General features: G+C 35.3%; 1 protein-coding gene across 2 annotated transcripts in view; it reads left to right on the top strand.

Annotated features, from left to right (window-relative positions):
- The window catches only part of EML4 (EMAP like 4), a 156,920-nt gene that overhangs the window by 47,620 nt on the left and 87,257 nt on the right, over positions 1-22,043 (top strand). For both annotated transcript variants that reach the window (XM_046661412.1, XM_046661411.1), the window contains exon 2: positions 19,371-19,553. In XM_046661412.1, the coding sequence (XP_046517368.1) occupies positions 19,371-19,553 (183 nt within the window). The remainder of the gene's footprint in view (positions 1-19,370; positions 19,554-22,043) is intronic.

Genomic DNA, 22,043 nt, shown 5'->3' with positions numbered 1-22,043 from the left:
ATTTAATGTTTTTGTTTTAAATAGATATTAAATTTTATGAAATGCTTTTTCTCTGTTGAAATAGGATTTTATTTTCTGTTAATGTAATAAATTTCATATATTGCAGGAAATTCACTGTGGTTGTGATTTATCATCTTTTTTATATATTATTGCATTTGGTTTGCTAATATTTTCTTCAGGACTTTTGCATCTTTGAAAACTTCTTGAGGGTAACAGCCGTCTCTTATATCACTTTTATATCCTATCATAGACCTAATACAGTGTTGGGCATATGGTAGAAGCTTAGAAAATAATTTTTTTTCCATCTCTCAGTCATTTCCTATCCACAATATCAAATCCTTTGACTACTATGTTTTGGTGGTTTTTTAAAAAATTTGCTTTGTCATGGAAAGCTTAGGAAAGGTAAGCTCTGAAAATGTAAACGAATCTATCTGCTGATAGAACTCTGATTGAGTAATCTTGTATTTTTCCTCAGAAGTATTGTGTTTCTGTTCTTTATTGGAGGTCTTTATTATTTCTACCAGCTTGAGAACCCTCATTCTAAATAAACAGAGATTTTACTCTCTGAAGCAAGAAGTACCATGAAATGCCAGATTTTCTAATCTGGGGCTAAATAAAATTTTAAAGTTATCTTCCTTATTATCTGTGTATTCTTTTCTCTGTAGCCATGGAGAAGTAGTCATAAAATTAATAGACCACCCGCTCTGAGTGTGGAGGAGACATCTCTCAGCCTTAGTAAAAATTACTTTGTCTGTAAAACTGATTCCTGTCCTATGAGAAGAGATAATTTAAAAATTATGTATTTTTAAATTGTAAATATATGCTTGCTCATTTTAACAAATCAAACTTTGCACAAGGTAACCCTTGTTAACAGTTTAGTTTGCACCCTCCTACATCAGGGATTGACAAACTATGGCCCTTGTGCCAAATCCAGTTTCTGTACATCCTCTAAGCCAAGAATGTTTTTATGATTTTAAGTGGTTGAAAAAAATCAAAAGAATAATATTTCAGGACACATGAATATCATATGAAATTCTAATTTCAGTGTCCATAAATGAAGTTTTATTGGAGCATAGCCATGTTCCTTGGTAGAGATACTGTCGATGGCTGCATTCGTGTTACGACAGCAGAGTGCAATAGTTGGGATGGAGATCATTTGACTTGCAAAGCCTAAAATATTTACTCCCTGGTCCTTTATCGAAAGTTTGCTGACCTCTGTTCTACATATATAGGTTTGTTCGTTGCTTGTTTCAAAAACAGGAGATAAAATATTCTGGGTATATAATGGATATGCATTATCTTTTGCTTACTGGCAGCTAGCTTTTTTCCTTATCCACTGCTAATGAATAGCCTTCCACACCACATTTTATATAGAGACATGACATATTCTTTTAATAGTGCACAATATTCCATATTTAGATGGCATATTTCATTTACCTGATCTCATTTTGATAGTCTGTTAGGTCTGTTTGTAGTCTTTTCTCTCCCTTCTGTGTACACTGTTGGGTCAGAGTATGTGTGTGTAATTTTAATTTAAATAGCTATTACCAGATTACTTTTCAGAAGGTTTGTAGCAGTTTACAAATGCACCAATACAACTGCCTGTGTCCTAACATGCTGGACACTATTTGCTCTCATTTTTTAAATTTTGTCCATAATATCAGTAAAAATTACTTCTAATTTTCAGTCTCTTGCTAACTAAAGAGGCTAAGCCATTTGCACTTGTAAAGACATGCTTTAAAGGGGCTGAAGTTTAATAATTATCCCAACATCCTGTTTTTCTTTTTTCTTTTGAAGAGATCTTAAATGTCAGAAGCCACAAATTGCAAATTTTACTCTAGCCAGTCATCTTTCCTCTCCTTGCTTACAGGAAGTAGCCATTTTTTCGTCTGTCCCTATTGCAAGAGTACCATGTGAGAGATTTTGACCTACTTAGCCCAGATCTCTCACAGTATATAAAAACATCCTCACTAAAACACATCTAGATACAGTGAGTAACATCTTTGTTTACAAAGGCCATTGCATTTTCATTAATCTTTGGACAATTTTGAGTAAATATAGATAGTAGTCTCTTAAGCATGCTGGCTTTAGGCTACATTATAAAAAGAGTTGAAGTTGTCCTTCCTCTCTCTTTGGGTCCCACTAATTTCTGTATATATCTATCAGGGCAACTGTGTATTACACTTTAGTGTGTTTGTTTGTTTACATTTCTCTCTCCCCCACTCATCCATGCTTCTTAGGCTTGGAGACTATCTTATTCAAACCCTAACAATGAGTGGCATATAATTAGAAGTTCACTAAATGTTAAAAGTGATTATCAAATAAGTAACATTTCTTTGTTTTGAATCTTTCCTGCTAATTCCAATTCAGTCTTTTTAACTTTCTGATTATGAAGTGGAATTTAGTGAATAAATAATTAGTAAAATAATGTAGTGTCTCTTTCTGCTGATGTTTCGGAGACTGTTTCAGTAAATCTTTGACCAATCGACTGGGGACCTGACCCTGCAAATCTTTGTGATCATTAGGAATTAAGGCAATCTAGGTATGGATTTACCAGGCCTTCATTTTGAAACCTTACTAATTATTTTAATAATAGCTAACATTTATAAGACTTTCACTATTTTGCTGTCATTTTTTAAAAGCTCTTTAATGATTTGTCTAATTAAATTTTCTATAAGTTTATGTTAGGTGCTCTTAGCCTCATTTTAAAGATGAAGAAACAGGCATGGAGAAGTTAAGAAACTTGCCCAGGGTTATACAGTTAGTAAATGGTGAAGCCAGTTTTTGAAGTCAGTCTAAATTCAGCACTATATTCTTTTTTTTTTTTTGAGGAAGATTAGCCCTGAGCTAACTGCTGCCAATCCTCCTCTTTTTGCTAAGGAAGACTGGCCCTGAGCTAAGATCTGTGCCCATCTTCCTCTACTTTATATGTGGGACACCTGCCACAGCATGGCGTGCCAAGCAGTGCCATGTCCGCACCAGCAAACCCCAGCCCACCGAGAAGCAGAACGTGTGAACTTAACCGCTGCACCAGTGGGCTGGCCCAGCACTATATTCTTAACTGCTATATGCATATTACATAAGTTTTCAGTTACACATGAACTTTGTATTCTAGGAATAACTTTGTTAATGAAAACTTGTATAGTCGAATGTTTGTCTTTTTAAAGCAAGGCAGATGCTGTCTTTTCTCCCAAGGGCCAATGATTCACCAGGAGTGTGTGTGTGAGGGAGGGAGAGAGGAAAGGTGAGTGAATGGTTTTTAGGACTAAATACTTGTAGGATTCAATGAGTTTGTCGGAGAAATCAGGGAGGGGGAAAAATGAATTTTTTTTTAAAGTTGTTTATTTTATTTTATTTATTTTTTGTTCTCCCAAAGACCCACAGTACATAGTTGCATATTCTAGTTGTGAGTGCCTCTGGTTGTGCTGAATTTTTTTTTTTTTTTTTAAGGAAGATTAGCCCTGAGCTAACATCCACTGCCAGTCTTCCTCTTTTTTGCAAAAAGTGAATTTTGTAAATGAGGTACATAAGCATTTTAGCTCATTGACTTGTAAAAGAAAAAGAAAAATCTAGTGAAATAAATAAGTCTGTTTGGAGTCCTGGGTTGAGGCCCAGTAGTGCAAAAATATCTAACCTCTTGGTTGGGCTGAATCTCTAAAACTGTGACAGCAATAACAAAAATATACCTATTTTTTTTTTATTGAGTTCATAATAGTGTACATCAATGTGAGATTTCAGTTGTACATTATATCTTGACTGTCACCACATAAGTGCTCCCCTTCACCTCCAGTTCTCCCCCAATCCCCCTTCCCGTGGTAACCACTGAACTGTTTTCTTTGTCCATGTGCTTGTTTATATTCCACATATGAGTGAAATCATCTAGTGTTTGTCTTTCTCAGACTGGCTTATTTCGCTTAGCATAGTTCCCTCTGGGTCCTTCCATGTTATTGCAAATGGGATGAATTTGTCTCTTTTCGTGGCTGAGTAGAGTTCGATTGTATATATATACACTACATTTTCTTTAGCCAGTCATCGGTCGATGGGCACTTGGGTTGCTTCCATGTCTTGCCTATTGTGAATAGTGCTGCAGTGAACATAGGGGTGCATATGTTACTTTGGATTGTTGATTTCAAATTATTTGGATAGATACCCTGTAGTGGGATAGTTGGGTCATATGGTAGGTCTATTTTTAGTTTTTTGAAGAATGTCCATACTGTTTTCCATAGTGGTTGCATCAGTTTGCATTCCCACCAGCATTATGTGAGGGTTCCCTTCTCTCCACACCCTCTCCAACAATTGTTATTTTAGTCTTAGTGATTATAGCCATTTTAAGAGGCATAAGGTGGTATGCTAGTGTAGTTTTCTTTGCGTTTCCCTGATGATTAGTGATGTTGAACATCTTTTCATGTGTTTATTGGCCATCTGTATATCTTTGGAAAAATGTCTGTTTATCTCCTCTGCCCACTTTTTGATCCAGTTGTTTGCTTTTTTATTGTTCATTTGTGTGAGTTCCTTATATATTATAGAGCTTAAGCCCTTGTCAGATACGTGATTTGCAAATGTTTTCTCCCAATTTGTCTCTGTTTTGATCCTAGTTTCTTTTGTGTTGCAGAAGCTCTTTAGTTTGGTGAATTCCCACTTAAAAATATACCTCATTTTGAGCACATTGTGGCAGAGAGAGGAGGAGGAAGGAAGGCAGGGAATAGATAGATCATCTTGAAGTCCAGGTACAAAAGAGGAAAGGGGGGATATTCAAAGAAGAAGACAAAAAAGGTAGAAATATCGATAGCAGCGAGGGATGTAGGGGAGAGATGCCGTCTTTTCTGTCATACAGTCATACAGGCTAAAATTCTTTCTTCCAGATCCTCCTCCCAACTCCGTGAAACTTCTAATGTGGAGATTCTATTCTTCTAAAGCAACCCCAGTCTTCTGCATGTCACTGAGATAATAGGAGTCTATCTCACCCCTTGTTTCATCCTGTTTTTGCTGCTGATTCTGAAGTATGGCCACAGTAAATCAACCACTGTTTGGAGAATTACTGCTACATATGGTGCTTTCCAGATGTAGAGGAAAATAAAAAAAGAAATAACTTCTCCCTTAGAGGACTTCACAATCTAGTTAGGAATTTAAAATGTAACTTTATTAAAAGATTAACAGTATCCTGCAAGGTGATGAGTCAGATGGTGTAGACAGTTCCACACTTAGCACTCAGCTCAGGCTCTTTAACCAGCTTCTCTCAGCAGGTGACCTTGTCTCCTTCCTCACAGATAGAAATTTAGGCATAAAAATAAACATCTGTGCCTGCTCTCATCCTCTTCCTTTCATTCTTAGATAGAACGGTGTCCCTTTTTAAGGCTTATGGCCTGTGTTTTCTATTTTATCTCTTCACATCTTCTCTAACACTAGAGAAGGCCATTTTCATTGATTTTTTTTTTTTAAATATGGGAGCTTATTTTTTTTAGTTGAGTTTGAGATATAATTTACATACAGTAAAATTCCCCTGTTTTAACTGTAGAGTTTTGTGAATTTTAAAAATGCTTGTAGTCATGTAACCACCACGATAATTAAGATATGGAACATTACTGTCAGCCCAAAAAGTTCTTTCATGCGCATTCCAGCCAGGCCCTGGTAACCTTGATCTATTTTCTGTCCTTATAGTCTTGCCTTTTCTAGAATGTCATATAATTGAGTTGTAAAGTATGTAACTGTCTGCGTATGGTTTCTTTCACTTATCATGATGCTTTTAAGTTTTATCTGTTGTTGCGTATATCGGTAGTTTATTCCTTTTTGTTATTGAGTAATATTCCACTATAGAGATGTACGACAGTTTGTTTGTTCATTTGGATTGTTTCCAGTTTTGTGCTGTTTTTGAATAAAATATAAATAGAATAAAACTGCTATGAGCATTCATGCATTAAAAAAAGGGCTGCATGCCCTCTCATGTTAATACAAATACTTTGTCATTGGTTCCTTCCCCAAACTTTGTAAATATGTATCTCTTCCATCTTGAACAAAGACATCAACCTTGACAACACACTCCCCACCTGTCATCCCATTTATTCTCCCCATCGTCAAATTCCTTAAAAGACTTGTTTACCTCCCAGTCACAGTTCAGTGCATTGCAGTTCATGCTTCTGTCCCCATCACTCCACTGAAACTTCTCTGGCAGAGGTTCCCTAATAACTGCCAAATCCAGTGGACCATCTTCAGTTTTCATCTTTTCATGTCTTTGAAATTATGTGTCTTCTCCTGATTATAGATTCACCTGAATCTATGACTACCTTTCTGACAGTTTTTCTTCTGTATTCTCTGCAGGTTCCTTTTCTTCTGGCTGCCCTTAAAATAACCTTGGCCCTATTCTCTTATCACTGAATCATCAATTCTCATGACTCAGCTGTCAATTATATCCTAAGATAGTTCCCAGTTGTACTTTTCTAGTTTAGGCCTTTATCTTAAGCCTCAAGACCTAGTTATACTTTTGTTACAGTGACCTCAAACTCAGCAGGTCCAAAACTGGTTATCATTCTACTTCCTCATTCTCCACCTTGTTTCTTTTCCTTTTTTTCCCTATCTCAGTCAATGTTACCTAACCATTTACTCAAGTCATTCAAATATAAACATAGAGATCCTCCTACTTTTCATCCCCTCATCTGATCAGTGACCATATTCCATCAATTCTGTGTCTTGAGTAGCGTCTCTTAAATCTATCCTTTCATTTCTCATTTCTAGTGAGTAAACTTCTGGTATAAAATTGTTTTTGGTTCTCATTGGCATCTTGAAAAATTTCTATATACAACCATGTGTTGCTTAACTACAGGGATACTTTCTGAGAAATGCACTGTTAGGCAATTTTGTTGTTGTGCAAACATCACAGAGTATACTTACATAATCCTAGCTAGTATAGTCCGCTACCCACCTAGCTATATGGTACTAATCTTATGGGACCACTGTTGTACATATGGTCCATTGTTGACCAAACCATTGTTATATGGCGTGTGACTGTATAGTAGTACTCAAATACTTGAGTCAATGAATAGGCCTTTTGGAAAAGATACTTGACTGTAATAGTAGAGAGAGAAGATGATTCTTTAGCATAGAAACTAAGCTGAGATCAGGAACCACACACATTCTGTCTTGAAATCAGATTTTGATTTGAGAAGAAAGGAATGCCCAAGGTGTATAATCTACAAATTAGTAGTTATCTACAAATGGAAGATGGTGAAAAGAAGCCCCATACACTGCGATGTATAGGAGAAACCTTTTTGTTATGTACTAATTAGAAAGCATTTGGTTACAGAACTTAACAGCCCTTCTCACCTTAGGAGGCTGTGAGCATTCATTTAATTGGGCTACATTTATTGTAAAGAAGGGTAGTTTTCACTTGAATTATAAAACTACAGTCTTACATTTGTCTGGTAATTGAAGAGAAATGTAATAACATACAATCTGCTTTAGAGCCTCCATCAGTAGCAAGAATTTGAACTCCTTCCTCGTCTGTACCTGGCATACCACATTTCTTTTGTATCATTGTATTTCCCATTCTGTCTGCTTTTATTCTCCCTATATGGTCTTTCCTAAATGTCTTTTGTTTCGGACACATTGCACACTCCCCAGTATACTTACCTCCTGGTAATCTTTGAAGCACCTGATATACTGTGATGAGTCTCTACCAGGTATTAAGCGAAAGAGAAATACTTTCCCAAGGCTCACTTGAGGAAAACTCTTTTAATGGTTCTTGCTTTTTTTCCATAAAGCCTTTTTGTAAGTATTAGTCTGGATCATTTTGCTTCATTCCTCTGTCTTTTATCAACTTTGCTATTAGTTTGTTCTTATCTCAGTCTTTGTAGTGCAGCTCTTAATAGTCAGTTTGGTTAAGATTTCATCTATTTCAGTAGTATTTTTTTCATGTGTATGTTTACAGAAGTCATGTTGTTTCTCTTTTACTTTGGGTTGGGTTAAATTTGCTATTCTCAATTATAAATATAAAGCTTAAAAGCAACAAATCGATGAGAGAAAGCACCAGTAGCTTTGTTTTGACACTTATCTCTATGAGTTTGTTCTTTGATTAGCTTTAGAAGTAGTTATCAAAAGAATAAACGTGGTACATTCATTAACTTTCACCTGGTTAGAAATGGTTTTGTAAGACATACTCAAGTGATTTATAATTTGAATTCCCTTATACATTTACATTATTGTAAACATGAATGGTTTAAAATTGGAATATCTGACCAGTTGTAAATTGTTTATTATTATAGGTTACTTACTAGTACAGTTGTATTATTTTTAAATAATTTGGAAAGTTAATTAAGAAAAATGACTGTTGTCATTGTTAATTATATTCGTTATCTTACTTTAGTGAAATGATTATAATAAACCAGCCATGTTAGTCTAACACTTAGGTTTTAAAAACCAGGGAAAAGTGATAATTCTTTTAGTTTCTTTACAGTTCATGTGGATTTCATTTTATTTTAAACAAAAGCAAGAGGAAAAAGGAAATGTGACTTGCCACTTTGCACACACATTGTTTATTTTATTTCCTAGTAGAGAAAATACTCGCTTTAGGGACTTTAACTTTGTTATTTATAGAAACTATGTAGTATGTTTTGTATTTCAGTTTCAGAAGGCAAAAACTGGGTTTTGTATTTGAAGCAATTGTACTTTACTCTTAACATATTAAAAGATGAGAAAAATAGTGCCCGAAGACAACCAAATTATTGTAGTGAATATTCATGTGGTGCATAAATTCATGTGTTTCTGCCTAGCCGGGAGTTTAGCCACTCCCCAGAGCAGCACAAGTTTTTTGTCTGTATCCTACCCCCTTTTGCCTGCGTGCTCTGTTTGCTCTCTCTCCTTCAGTTTCTTTGTCTCTCTTTATAAATAAGTGGGAAACTTTTCTTTAGTTCAGAGAGCAAAGGGGCAGGAGAAGAGTTATCCTAACAAGTTTTTATTTGTGCCAACATAGAAGTGCTTTGTGGTGGGCCATCTGGACCCGGAGGATTTCCTCAGAATGTAAAGTATGTCGTGAGATTTAGAGAGCTGGGATTTACACTGGAACTATCTGGGAAGGCAGCAGGAAACGTAGACAGAACTGGTTTATGTTGCTTGTAACGTAGGTGGCAAGAATGGAGGACAGCTTGCCTGGTCTCGCTTCAGTGTGTGGTTCCTCTACACTTATGAACTTCTGCACTGGTAATGTATCTTTCCTTTCCTGGTAATTCAAACCTATCTCACAAACTTTACTGCTCATGACGAAAGAAGTCTGAGGACTTGGGAATGAATCTAGATCCTTTCCTTTTTTCCTCCTCTCTTTATGTGTCAATAATGGCATAAATATTTGTCTGCATACTTTTATAAAATATTTAAGACTGTACCCGCTATATAAACAAATACATTCCTATTGTGAGGGCCGAGTGGGCTTTGCTCAACTTGTTCTTTCCCTTCCCCCCAAAAAAGATGGTCATTGTATTATTCTTCAGGGAAAAAATTAAAACAGCAGCTTTTAATGGAAAACAATCAAAAAGTACCTCTCAAATAATAGCAAATCAGAAATTGTGTAATTAGGCTTCACTTTTGCTTCTGTGAAGTCTAACCAAAAAACTTCATCAAAAGCAGAATTATCTGAATGTGTTTTTAGTACTGTGGTAAATTAAGTAAGACTTTGAAAAAAGACCATTGTAATTGTGAATGATTTCTGGTGATAGACGGAAGTCAAGTCATTCCCTGGAACCAGCCATCATGCTCAGGGTACTGTAGTGAAAATGGCTTTTTAGTTTTTTCCCTAACATAATTTTTCTTTTAATTTACGCTAGTAGATGACTTTTTAGTAGAATATCTTACAAGGGAAAAGTTTTTAAAAATAGAAAATAAGTCAACAGCATTATTTGTGTTGTTTCATTGAATCCAGAAATGAGATACTTATTTTCACGTAATCATATTGCTAACTGGAGGTGAGTAATATTGTCATTTTCTAAAGAAATAAAATATCCAAGCTTTAACAGTTAAAATGCCTTATTTAATTAAAACTTCTTTGAGAGAAAAATTGGATTTTCAGAAGTAGAACATTAAGATAAATAGGAAACATTAATTCCTACGTAAATATAAATATATCTTCTTAGGAGCTGCTGTGTTTTTATGAATATGTTTTCTTACGGTTTATTTCCAAAGATAAATTTTAACTGTTGTAGAATATGTAGTGCGTGACCTCTTGATGTAATACTTAAATATTTCTGTCTTTATGTGACCATATTTGAAGACAGCCAGTTCCATTTTAGAACAAAATAAGAAAACCATTTAAGTTGCTAAATGGCTTTCTGACAAGAATTTACTAATGTGACAAATCAGCTGTAATTTGGTTTTGTGTTTTGAAGAAATAATGTTTAAAGACCGGATCTTCCTTTGACTGTATTGTATTGATTTTTGTCTTTTATTAGCCTGAAAATATTCCTGTTGAACGTCATGACACTTATATTTCTACTTGTACAGAAATATTCTCTTTCACTATGCATAAAAATCTAGAAATTAACCAAATTTGTATTGAAAATTTGGGTGCATTACTAAATGGGTTTATATCACAGCCTAAATTAGCTTTGCTTTTTTTTTTAATGAGAAAGTAATCTAAATTTTGTTAGCAAAGAATTTTTGTTGTTGAAAATTCATCAAAAAGAGTATAAGGAAGCAAAAATCCTCTGAAATTCCACCTTCCAGAGAATCTCCAGTCCCTCTGTACATCTGTGTATGTATACCTATAGATTTACAGTTCTACACTATAAAATATACTATAAATTTATAGTTGCGCTGAAAATTTTTCTCTCTCTGTGGTATGTTATTGCTCCTACCAAGCTTAATTTGTCTCTGTTTATAAATATATACCATCCTTTTTAAGAACTACATAGTATACCATAGTATAACCATTTATGTAATAAGTCGCCTACTGATAGTCCTTTAGGCTAGTGCCATTTTTCTTTTTTTTTTTTTAGCTATAAACAATGCATGGTATTGTTAGTGTGTTTTCATGGTCCTTCATCTATATTAGCTCCTCTAATCTTCTAATCTTTTGCCATTACCATTCTACCCAATAAGGTCGCTGAGTGTCTTAACATAAGTGCTTTAGGAAGTAGAGATCAGGGGCTGTTTTAAATTTTTTTAGTATTTGTTCTTTGGCTGGTATTGTGTATCATATTATATACTTTTTTGAAAATGAAGGACTTTTTTTTTTTTTTTCAAAGATAAATAGGTAACAACTAATCTTAGGGTCAGACCATTAGCCCTCAAAACTATCATAAAAACCATCTGTCTTAGTTGTGTTTTTTTCTTTTTTGAGGAAGACATCTGCTGCCAATCCTCCTCTTTTTTGCTGAGGAAGAGTGGCCCTAAGCTAACATCCGTGCCCATCTTCCTCTATTTTATGTGGGATGCCTGCCACAGAATGGCATGCCAAGCAGTGTGTAAGTCCACACCCAGGATCCAAACCTGTGAACCCTGGGCCACCAAAGCGCAATGTGTGAACTTAACCACTGCGCCACCAGGCTGGCCTCAATATCTAAGTTGTTTTTATGACACAAAACCTCAAGGTTCTTTGGAAGTACAACTCCATTTTTATATGTTTCGGAATTTAATTTGCAAAGATAGTTTCCTTGTTCTCCAAAAACTAAAGTGAGTAAATCAATTATATAGTCTAATCTTCCTCATCCCCAACCTCTTTCAGAAGAGAAAAATCACTCAATTTCCCTCCCCCTAAAGAAGTATAATATAAAATATGTTTTAATTGTTTTTATGACATAGATGTTCTATTACCTTTGATGCCTCCCTGTACTATCCCCTGCCCTATACCATAAGAAGTAACTATTGTCATAAATTTTATGTATGTCATTCCCTTACTTTATGGTTTTATTCTAAACAATATATTATTTTTGTATTTTTTGAACTTTATATAAAGTTCATCTGACTCGCTTCTTACACTCATCATTATATTCCTGAGATTGCTAGATGATGTTGCATGTAGCCATAGTTTATTTTTACCACTCTGTAGTATTCTGTTGAATGTTTATATCACACCTTATTTACCCATTTTACAAGTTGGTGAACATTTAGGTTGTTTCTAGTTTGTTTCTATTATGAACTATGCTGTTGTAAATATTCTTGAACATGTCTCTTGGTGTATGTGTACAAGAGCAGAGATTGGGAAACTATGCTCAGCAGGCCACCTGTTTTGTAAATAAAGTTTTATTGGAACATGGCCACACCCAGTCATTTACATATTTATCTATAGCTGTTTTTGTGTTACAAAGGCAGATCTAAGTAGTTGCTACACAGATTATGGTCTGCAAAGCCTAAAATATTTACTCTCTGGCCATGTCCAGAAAAAGTTTGCCAACCCTGCTGTAGGTGAGGGTGTATACACCTCAGAGTGGAATTACTGGGTCACGGAATATGTGCATCTTCAGTTTTACCAGATAATGCCAAAGTTGTTTTTTTCCCCAAAGTCATTGGAATAGTTTACTTTCTACCAGTGAGGTATGAGAGTTCACATTACTCTATATCCTTGGGAACACTTGATATTTCAATTTTTTGCCATTTCAGTGAGCATAAAAGAGTATTTCATGTGGCTTTAATTTTCCTTTCCAAAATTATTAATGAGGTGCTTGAGCCTCATGTCATATGTTCATTGGCCGTTAATGTTTTCTTTTCCATGACGTGTTTAGTGAGGACTTCTGCTGTTTTTTTCTGTAGGATTGTTTGTCTTTCTTATCAATTTGTAGGAATTCTTTATTCAGGATGCTAATCCTTTAACAGTTATAGGTGTTAGAACTGCCTTTTCTCAGTTTGTGAACTGCTTTTTCTCTTTATTGTGTTCTTTTTAGTGAGCATACATTCTGAATTCTAATGTAGTTAAGTATCAGTCTTTACTTTTAGGGGTAGTACTTTCTGTATCTTATTTAGAAACCTCTCCACTTGCAGGATATGAAGATATTCTTCATTATTTTCCAGAAGTTTTATAATTTTACCTTTAATTTTTTAATCTACTTGGATTTGATTTTTGTGTCCGGTGGAGATAGGGAATTCAATATATACTTTTAATGAATTTGTAAATTTTAATTTAACTTGGGAAGTTCAGCAATTATTTCTTAACATATTTTTTTCAGCCAGAATCTTTTCCTCCTCTTCCTCTGGATCTCCAGTGACACAATATTAGGCGTGAAGCAGTGTTCATTTTTTTCCCTTCTCTGTTTAGATTGTATAAGTCATATGTACAGTGTATGTGTATATAACATACATATATAATTTTTAAAATAGAAGAGGTCTTAATTTCAGATATTTTCTCTTCTTAAAACAGTTCAGGGGCCGGCCCCGTGGCCGAGTGGTTAAGTTCATGCACTCCAGCTTCGCCGGCCCAGAGTTTTGCTGGTTCAAATCCTGGGTGCAGACATGGCACCGCTCATCAGGCCATGCTGAGGCGACATCCCACATGCCACAACTGGAAGGACCCACAACTAAAAATACACAACTATGTACCAGGAGGCTTTGGGGAGAAAAAGGGAAAATAAAATCTTAAAAAAAACAGTCAGAAAGCTTGGTTATTCACTATCCCATAATGTAGGAAGTTAGATTGGAAAGGAGTGTTGCTATAGACAGGCATAGTTAATCCTAACTGCAGAGAGGAAAGCAGAAAAGGTATCACGAAAGATTAGAAGTTTGAAATGTAGTACTTTCGGTTATAGTCATGTGCTGCATAACGATGTTTCAGTCAACAATAGACTGCCGCATATATGACAGTGCTGTGAGATTTGTACTGTATAGCCTAGATATGTGGTAGGCCATAGCATCTAGGTTTGTGTAAGTACTGTAGGGGAGGAGGAAATTTTCTTGTCTTTCTAGGTTCTTCTGGCTGGTCTAAGAATTAAATTGACATGAGACAGATTGACAGGAGAAAAACAAACAAAACTTTAATAACATGTATATATGGGAGGAACCCAAGAAAACCAAGTAACTTGCCAAAATAGTCAAAGCACTCACCTTAAATACCATCCTCAGCTAAAGACTAAAGAAGATGTTGAGGGTGGGGAGAGTCAGGGACTTCAAAGGGAAGGAAGGCAATTCACAGGTAGGTGAAAAGGAGCACACACATTTGAAAAACAAGTGTGTTTGGCCACACAGAAACAGAAGAACACAGTGGGGAGCCCAACAAACAGGCTTTTCTAGGTTCCTCTTATCTACTGCCTAGTTCATCTTATGCTAAAGTGATAGTTTGCTTCCTGAGACAGGGTTTTTTTAATCTGATTTTTTTCAAGCAGTTAAGGGAGAAGTAACAAGAGTAACTTTCTGAGTCCTTTGTTTCTTAAAAATAATCAACCTAAAGTAATCTTCATGTTAAAGAGACACATTTGGGGTGTCAAATTTTGTTCCCCTTCACTACACACTATGGTATTTGCACAATGATGAAATCGCCTAATGATGCATTTCTGAGAACAAATCCCTGTGCATGACTGTATTTAATTAGAAATATAATAGCTTCGAGCATCATTTTATCACACTGCTTCCAGCACAAAGTAATTAATATTCTCACTTGAAGACTGAGTCATCTAGAAGTGGCTACATTAAAATTGTATGTCCTTGTTAGGAAGACAAGAAAGTAAGTATTCCATTTTAGAAAGATTTATACAAAACCATTGACGTTCAAAAGGTGCTAGAATATATAGGCTTGTCTCATTCTGAAGTGATGCTGGAGTGCCAACTTTTGGATATTTAGAATAGAATACAATATATTTATCTCTGCAAAGGTAACACATTTCTTGACAATTCAAAAGACAAATTATGATTCTCTGTAGTAAAAGCATCACGAACGGCTATCATTGTAGTTTTAAAACTATAATATTGAATATTAAAATTTACTAGTTACATATAAATTTGCTTGCCCCTCTAATGAAAGAAACTTACTTATGCCAATAAATAAGATTATACTGATGGATAATAGGTTTATGGACCTCCTTTCTCTTTTTTCTCCCCCTCGCCCTTTACGAATTTAAGAACCCTTGAGAATTCATTTGTATTTCGTATTTTAATCCTTAAGGCTAGAAACTATTTCGAGAAGGAGCAAAGAAATAAAAGACTACCATGGTATAAGGAAAAGGAACTAATATACTTGGATTAAGAAAACAGAGTGTAAAAAGCCCCCAGAAAATAGATATATTCTATTTACTGAACAGATATATTCCTAAAAAGTTTATCGTGAGAATATCGTGTATCAGAGATTGAGAGAGAAAAAAATAAGAAGAGTTTTCAAAATGGAAAGAGTGAGAGCAATGGATTCTGTAAAGGAATTCTAACCCCAATTCGCTGTGTGACCATGAGTAACTCGCCTGATTTCTGAGCACCCTAGTTTACCGGTCTTTCACATGGTCTCTTCTATCTTTAGTAATCCATGAGTGCAAATTTAAATTAATTGCCTTATACTCTAATATGTTCCTTTATAAAATTGGAACCTTGTGCCTGGAGGAAACTTCCTATAAAGAAGTCAGGCTTCAGAAGCAACACATTTTAGCTTAAATGTGAGTTTAAGTAAGATATGACACATTTTTATTGTGAAATTCAGATAATACAGAAATACTTAATACCAAAAACCAAGAATTTCCCTTTACCCCATCCTTGTAATCTCACTCTCCTAGTCAGAAGTAACCCAATCACCAGTTTAATGTGTATGCTTCTAAACTTTTTTCTATGTGTACATTGTATACATGTATAAATATGAAGTTTTTAACTTTATTTTCTAGAAGTATGTTTTTGCTATGTATGTGGATTTTAATAAATCATTCAGTACGTACATTCTTGCAGTTTTCTTTTTCCTCTCAAGTTGTCTGTAGATCTTTCAGATTTTCAGCTTGTACATCTACCTCATTGTTTTTAATTCTTGCATGGTATTCTGTGGTGTGAACATATCATAGTTTATTACTCTCATCCATGGACTTTAGGTCATTTTCAATTTTCTGGCAATAATAAACAGTGTAGTAAAGACATCAGTGTACAGAATAGTAATTTATTGAACTCTCACTATATGGCAGTGCTGTGCATTATTTTCTCTAACAACCCCAAGCCTGAGATGAGTACTAATTAGCATGAAGGAATTACACATGGGGAAACCAGTCACAGAACTGGTAAGTAGCAAACAGATTTACTCAAGCAGCGTAACACCAGAGCTCATGCACTGTTCTACCACAGGTTTTATTGGATTCCCAAAGAGATTCTTGCCCTTGGAAAGGTGAAGACCAGGATAGTAGATAGGAAGGGGCTAGAGCTGTAGGGAACTGTAGAGATCAACTATTATGCTCTTTTGCATCTCCATTGCTGCTGACCCTGCAATTGATCATCCAAACTGGGAAACCTGAGTGCCAAAGAAGGAGTGTGATAATGTTTATACTGAGGTAACAGACACATATGTCCTAGACAAATTGAGACACATGGACACCTTCACCCTAGCCCCGGCCACCATCACCTTTCACACTGTTACTGCAATACATCCTGCCTGTCTCCTTGCATTTACTCTTACCCTGTTCCAGTCCATTCTCACATAGCAGTCAAATTACCTTTTTAAAACAAAAACCTGATTATATCGCTCAATAGTTTAAACTCCTTCAGTGGCTTTGGTAAAAAATGTATTTATCAGGTTCTCCTGTGATTATTGTTAGAATGCAGCATGAAATAGTGTAAAGGGCACTTCAGTTGTGGGTCAAGAGTCTTTTTATTTGAGTCTCAGATATCAGGACTAGTTTGGTGACCTTGGGCAAGCTATTTAACTTCTCAAGCTGTTTTCTCAAATATAAAATATAGATAATGTATGAGGAGGGGGATGAAGTAATAAATATGAAAGGTACAATATAAATGCAGGACATTGTTAATAGTTAACTTTGTGCTTGTTAGGCCCTTTGAAAAACTATGCTCTTGTGTCTTATCACAGTATCTAGCAGGTCATGGTAAGACTTTTACAATCTGAACCACCTTTCATGTGACTATCCAAGTTTCACAAAATAAAAACCTCAGTCATTAAAAAAAAATCAAAGTCCATAAAAGTTAAGTGACTTCCAAAAGTAAAAGCTAGTTACCATATCAGTACTAAAACCCAGGACTTATAACCTTGGCCTTATAGTCTGGTAATCTTTCCACCAGGCTCTGCTGCCTTCCCCAAATAATTAAGATTATGTGTTTATAAAAATCGCACAAGTATTTTACGTGAGATTATAATTTAAGGTTGTAATTCATCCTTCATAAATTGAAAACAGTTTGGAAAGACATGTTCATATAATTTATGACTTAATCAGTACCTTTGGCTTACAAGTGATGGCTTGCAAAAAGGGAATTTATTAGGTTACATAATTAGCTAGGAGGAATGTTAGAGCAGCTCTCAGAATTAAAGGTCCAGGACTTTGGAGACTAGAACTGAATTCGGAGCAGTCGAGACACTCTTTATCACTGGCAGCCCTGGGTCTCTGTCCTTATAGCTGTCAAACCAAGAAGGAGGATAGGCTACACCTCCCTCTCTGGGAAATGTGGGAGGACTCCATTTGACCAGCCCATATCTCACAACCACTGCTGTGGTAGTATTAGATTGAACCATATGAAGTTGCTAATAGTCAATCATATTTTTATTAACTAAAAAGGCCATTTCATATGGTTCAACCTATTAATAGTGCAGGGTGGTAGAGGGGCAGAATGAAGCATCATAGATTGACAGCCCTAATGGGACCTCAAAAAATGGTGGAGTTCCACAGAAGAGAAGAGCTACTGTTCTTCCTACCAGAAGAAGGAAAATAAGAAAGCATTCTGGGCAGACAGAAATTGTAGTGACCATAATGTAACTTACAAAGAGTATAGATTAGCTAGAACTGAATTAGACCAGCGTAGAAACGAAGACGACCTCAAATATAAGCAATTTCTAAAGTGAGAGACTGAATTGTTCTTACTAGTCCTTTTCTTAAGCATCTCAGAGTTTGACAAATCTGCCTTTTATGTAACAAATGTGCCCAAAGCTCTCAAATTATACCTTTTGTACTTTACTGTTGTATGTTAAACGTTTTTGGAATGTTGAACATGTCCTGGGCATCTACCTCATAACAATCCTATTTAAAGATGAAGAGATTGGGGTTCAAAGTGGTAAAATAATTTACCTAAGATTATACAACTAATTAATATGGAACCAGAATTTGAAGTCTAAATTTGAAGATAAAACCAAACTTTTCATTCCATGCCAGTACTACTCAAAGATTGTCATTGAAATACCTCTAAAGGCAGAAGAGAGTACATATTTTTGCCTGAGAGAGTCTACAGGAATATATGATCTCAAATACAAATATTGTTTATTGCTCCATAATAAATGGTGAGGGCTTTGCTTTGTAAATGGCTGAGGGTTTTTTTTTTTTTAACTCAAACTTCTAGTTAAATTGTTTTTTAAAGAAGATGTTTGGCACATTATCTCAGTTTGAGAAAAATGGCACACTGTGCCTTATTGTGTGAATGACTGACCCAGTTTATATCACTCTGGGCCAGACCATTCTTATGTAAGAATCTGTGTTCCCTCCTGATTTTTCATGCTTATAGTGAATTAGCCAATAGCAATCGATCTTTCTATACGTTTGGATTCTGATTGACCCAACAAACAGTGTACTCTAAAGTTGCATAGCTTTGGAATTAGTTTGTAATTTCTATGTTATGGCTAAACTTTATTTAAATAATCTTTGTTGTTGTTAAATACGTAAGGCAGATATTAGCTATGTGCCTGAGAGAGACCACACCTTTGTTTCCAAGAGGTTGAGGCATGAGGGGAAAACAAGGAACAGCAAAAAGTCTTTTGCTAACTACGTAGCAGTATTTTGTGCGGTTTTGGGGAGTATAATAGTAAAGACAGAAGTAAAGAGTGCTTTCTGATCATTGTTGCTGAAGGTTGAGTGGTTCGCCATCTGATAAATTAAGCAAAACTGAGGTGATTTCTATTCCTTTTTTATTTTCATAAGGAATATGATAATGATGTAATTAAAAGGGATGCTTGAATAGCTTGCTCTCTTGCAAGTTTCCAGGAGTCTATAAAGTAATATAGAGAACATTTTGTTAAAAAAAAAAACAATTAGGGTGATGGTATAATAATAGGTAAAATTTGACCGGGGGGAAATTTTCGTAATTTTAATTATATCTCAGATATAGTAACTTTTACTATTTTAAATTAGTTCAATAGCTGTGAAAATCATTACAGAAGTTAATCTGTGTAAAAATGATTTTTTTTCGATTTTTCTTATCTTTTGAAAGACTTCTCTGGTATAGGTTTTGTCATTAGATTCTTTCTTAAGCAGTTTACTTTAAAAATATTCCTTATTTTCTTTATTTTATAGATGATAGTATATCTGCTGCAAGTACTTCTGATGTCCAAGATCGCCTCTCAGCTCTTGAGTTACGAGTTCAGCAACAAGAAGATGAAATCACTGTGCTAAAGGCAGCTTTGGCTGATGTTTTGAGGCGTCTTGCAATCTCTGAAGATCATGTAGCCTCGGTGAAAAAATCAGTCCCAAGTAAAGGTAATAAAGTGCACTGTAAAGTAGGAAGAGTCTTGCTTTTTGCAACACTTTCTTTGCAATAATGTATGAAACGTGTATTTTATCAGTGACATTAAAATTGGGAATATAAAACTGTAGTTTCTCCTTTGGATTGCTTGTGATTGTAGTTTTCCCTTTCCTTTTTCTTTATTCTCAAGAAATTCTGCAAGTTTATTATTTATTATTTTAAATTGAGAGTTTTTGTATAACACCGCTGATTGTACTTACAGGCTTTTATGTCATAGTACTTGTGTGAATTTAGTATCTTCCAACTAGATAAAAAATTTACTGAGGGCAGGAACTGAATCTTCTTTTTGTGTCTCCCATAATAATTAACATAGTTTCTTGAACATTTAGGCACTCATATTTACTTTTTGAATCAATCCTCTTGTCGTTACAGAAATGATTGAAATCAGTATGGTTCAGATAGCTTCATTCTAAGCCTTTTATGGTCGTTAGTCAGCAGAATCCTGAAGAATTTAAGCTCTGAAATTTATTGCCAACCCTAGTACAATGGGAATTTTAACTTGCAGATATTGAGAGTTTTCACAGGTTGAGAGAAACAGTCATCAAGACCCTGTTAGACTCTGAGTTTGGAACAGATATAGTGTGGCTTTTACTTTCTCCAACCACCCAGGAAGAATTTAAAATTCTTTCACATTAATCAAGCAATTGAACATATCATTTCATATATCTTAGTGATTTCCTGGTAGAGCAGATGGACATAGGCACGATTATCCCCATTTTGCCAATGGGAAAAGTGAGGATATTCGTTGGCTTACCTCTCTACTGCAATGTCAGTGCAAATTATTAACCTAGGGAGGAGCCTTATGTAACTCTTATATTCTAGCTAGATGGAAGATAGTTAAGCAGGATATGAGGAGCAGATTTGGAAGAAAGATTATGAATTCAGTTTCTGAATGTTGTTTGAGATATATATGGTATATAGATAGTTGAATTACAGGTCTAGTGATCATGCTGGTCTCGGCTAGCAGTAAGAATTTGGGAATGTTTAGCTTATGGTTGATAGTTGAAGCCATAGAATGAGGATGTAAAATGAGAACAAGGCTCAGGATAGTTCTTTGGGGAGTTCCAATATTTCAGCTTAGCAAAGAGTGATTCATGTTACCAGCTGCTTCAGAGAGGTCAAATAAAACAAAGACTGAGAGGTGACCATTGGATTTGGCATTTTTGAAATTATTAGAAACCTCTCCGAAAACAATTTTAGTGGAGTGATAGAATTGCAGATCAAACTGCAGTATTTTGTGAAGCAGCAATTGAGGAGAACTGTGCAGTTGGGAAGCAGCAACTATAGCCAAAATATTTGCCTGAGGTGGGGAAGGAGGTAGTAGCCAGAAAAGGATGCTAAAATGAAGGCCAGTTTTAATTTTTTAAGATGATGTAGACTTGAGCACAGATATGTTGAGGACAAAAAGGCAGCAGAAGAGAAGATGATATTGGTTGGGGAGAGGTGGTAGTAATTGGTGAAGCAAGTTTCCTGACAGTTTGAGAAAGGTTCTTAGAGCAGGTAAGAAACTACTAGTTTTAGACAGAAAGAACACTACTTCCTTTGAGATAGAATGGAAAGAGATAAAACTGAGTGAAGGTTGCTATATATTCAGTTGTCAAGGCTGGAACTTTCATTCCTTATCACTTTGTCCTCAGGAGACAGTGATGCCCTTTAAGAAAGTAAGCCAGTTCCTAGGTGGTGCAAAAGGGGAGTAAATGTTTGGAATGGTTAGAGGAGAAGATGGAAGACCATAGACATATGAAAGAAATGCTGAGTGACCTTGAGAGCGAGTATTGAAGTGAGAACTTTTGGGGAGGGACGTTCATTCTGCCTGGGTTTGTTATTCCGATTCTTATACCTCCTACCCTGAAGCACGCTGGGCCTAGGTGTTAATAGTGGAGAGTTAAGAGAGATGGCAGGATTGATCTTTTCCATTAGTGGTTAGTAAGATAAACATGTCAGTGACAAAGGATAAGAGACTTGAGAGTTTGGCAAAAGACTTGGTAGAAACCATTTTGGCTAACGTGTTTTTTGAGAACCAACTTTGGGGACTGCCAAGATCAAGCCAGGCAAAAATTTATTTGCTTATAAACTGACTTTTACAAAAGGATTCTCGAGTTGTTAGAGTAGACTGAGGAGGCAGATCAGTTCATGTATGTGAGCTTTACAGGGAAGATAAACTTGGCATAGAGAAAGAACAAGTTTCTCATCTATAATTGGTATATGTACCCTCGGCTTCTGACTCTGTATTAAGTATTTTAAACCCTGTAAGAGAAAATGATAGAGTGTTTGATTATTATCCACATTTTTAAAAACTTATTTTAAATAGTTTATATTAGTCAAAAAAAATTAAAAGTTTTTATTATGCTAGAACAACAGTACATTGTAATCTTGTGTGGAGAAAAATTTAAACAGTGTTTTCTCTCATTTTTTGTTTACCAAGGTATTTCAATAAAGAGGAA

The sequence above is a fragment of the Equus quagga genome, chromosome 5, assembly GCF_021613505.1.
Source record: "Equus quagga isolate Etosha38 chromosome 5, UCLA_HA_Equagga_1.0, whole genome shotgun sequence".
Classification (NCBI taxonomy): Eukaryota; Metazoa; Chordata; class Mammalia; order Perissodactyla; family Equidae; genus Equus; species Equus quagga.
The sequence above is the reverse complement of the archived record's forward strand: the minus strand, read 5'-3'. Positions and strand labels throughout refer to the sequence as shown.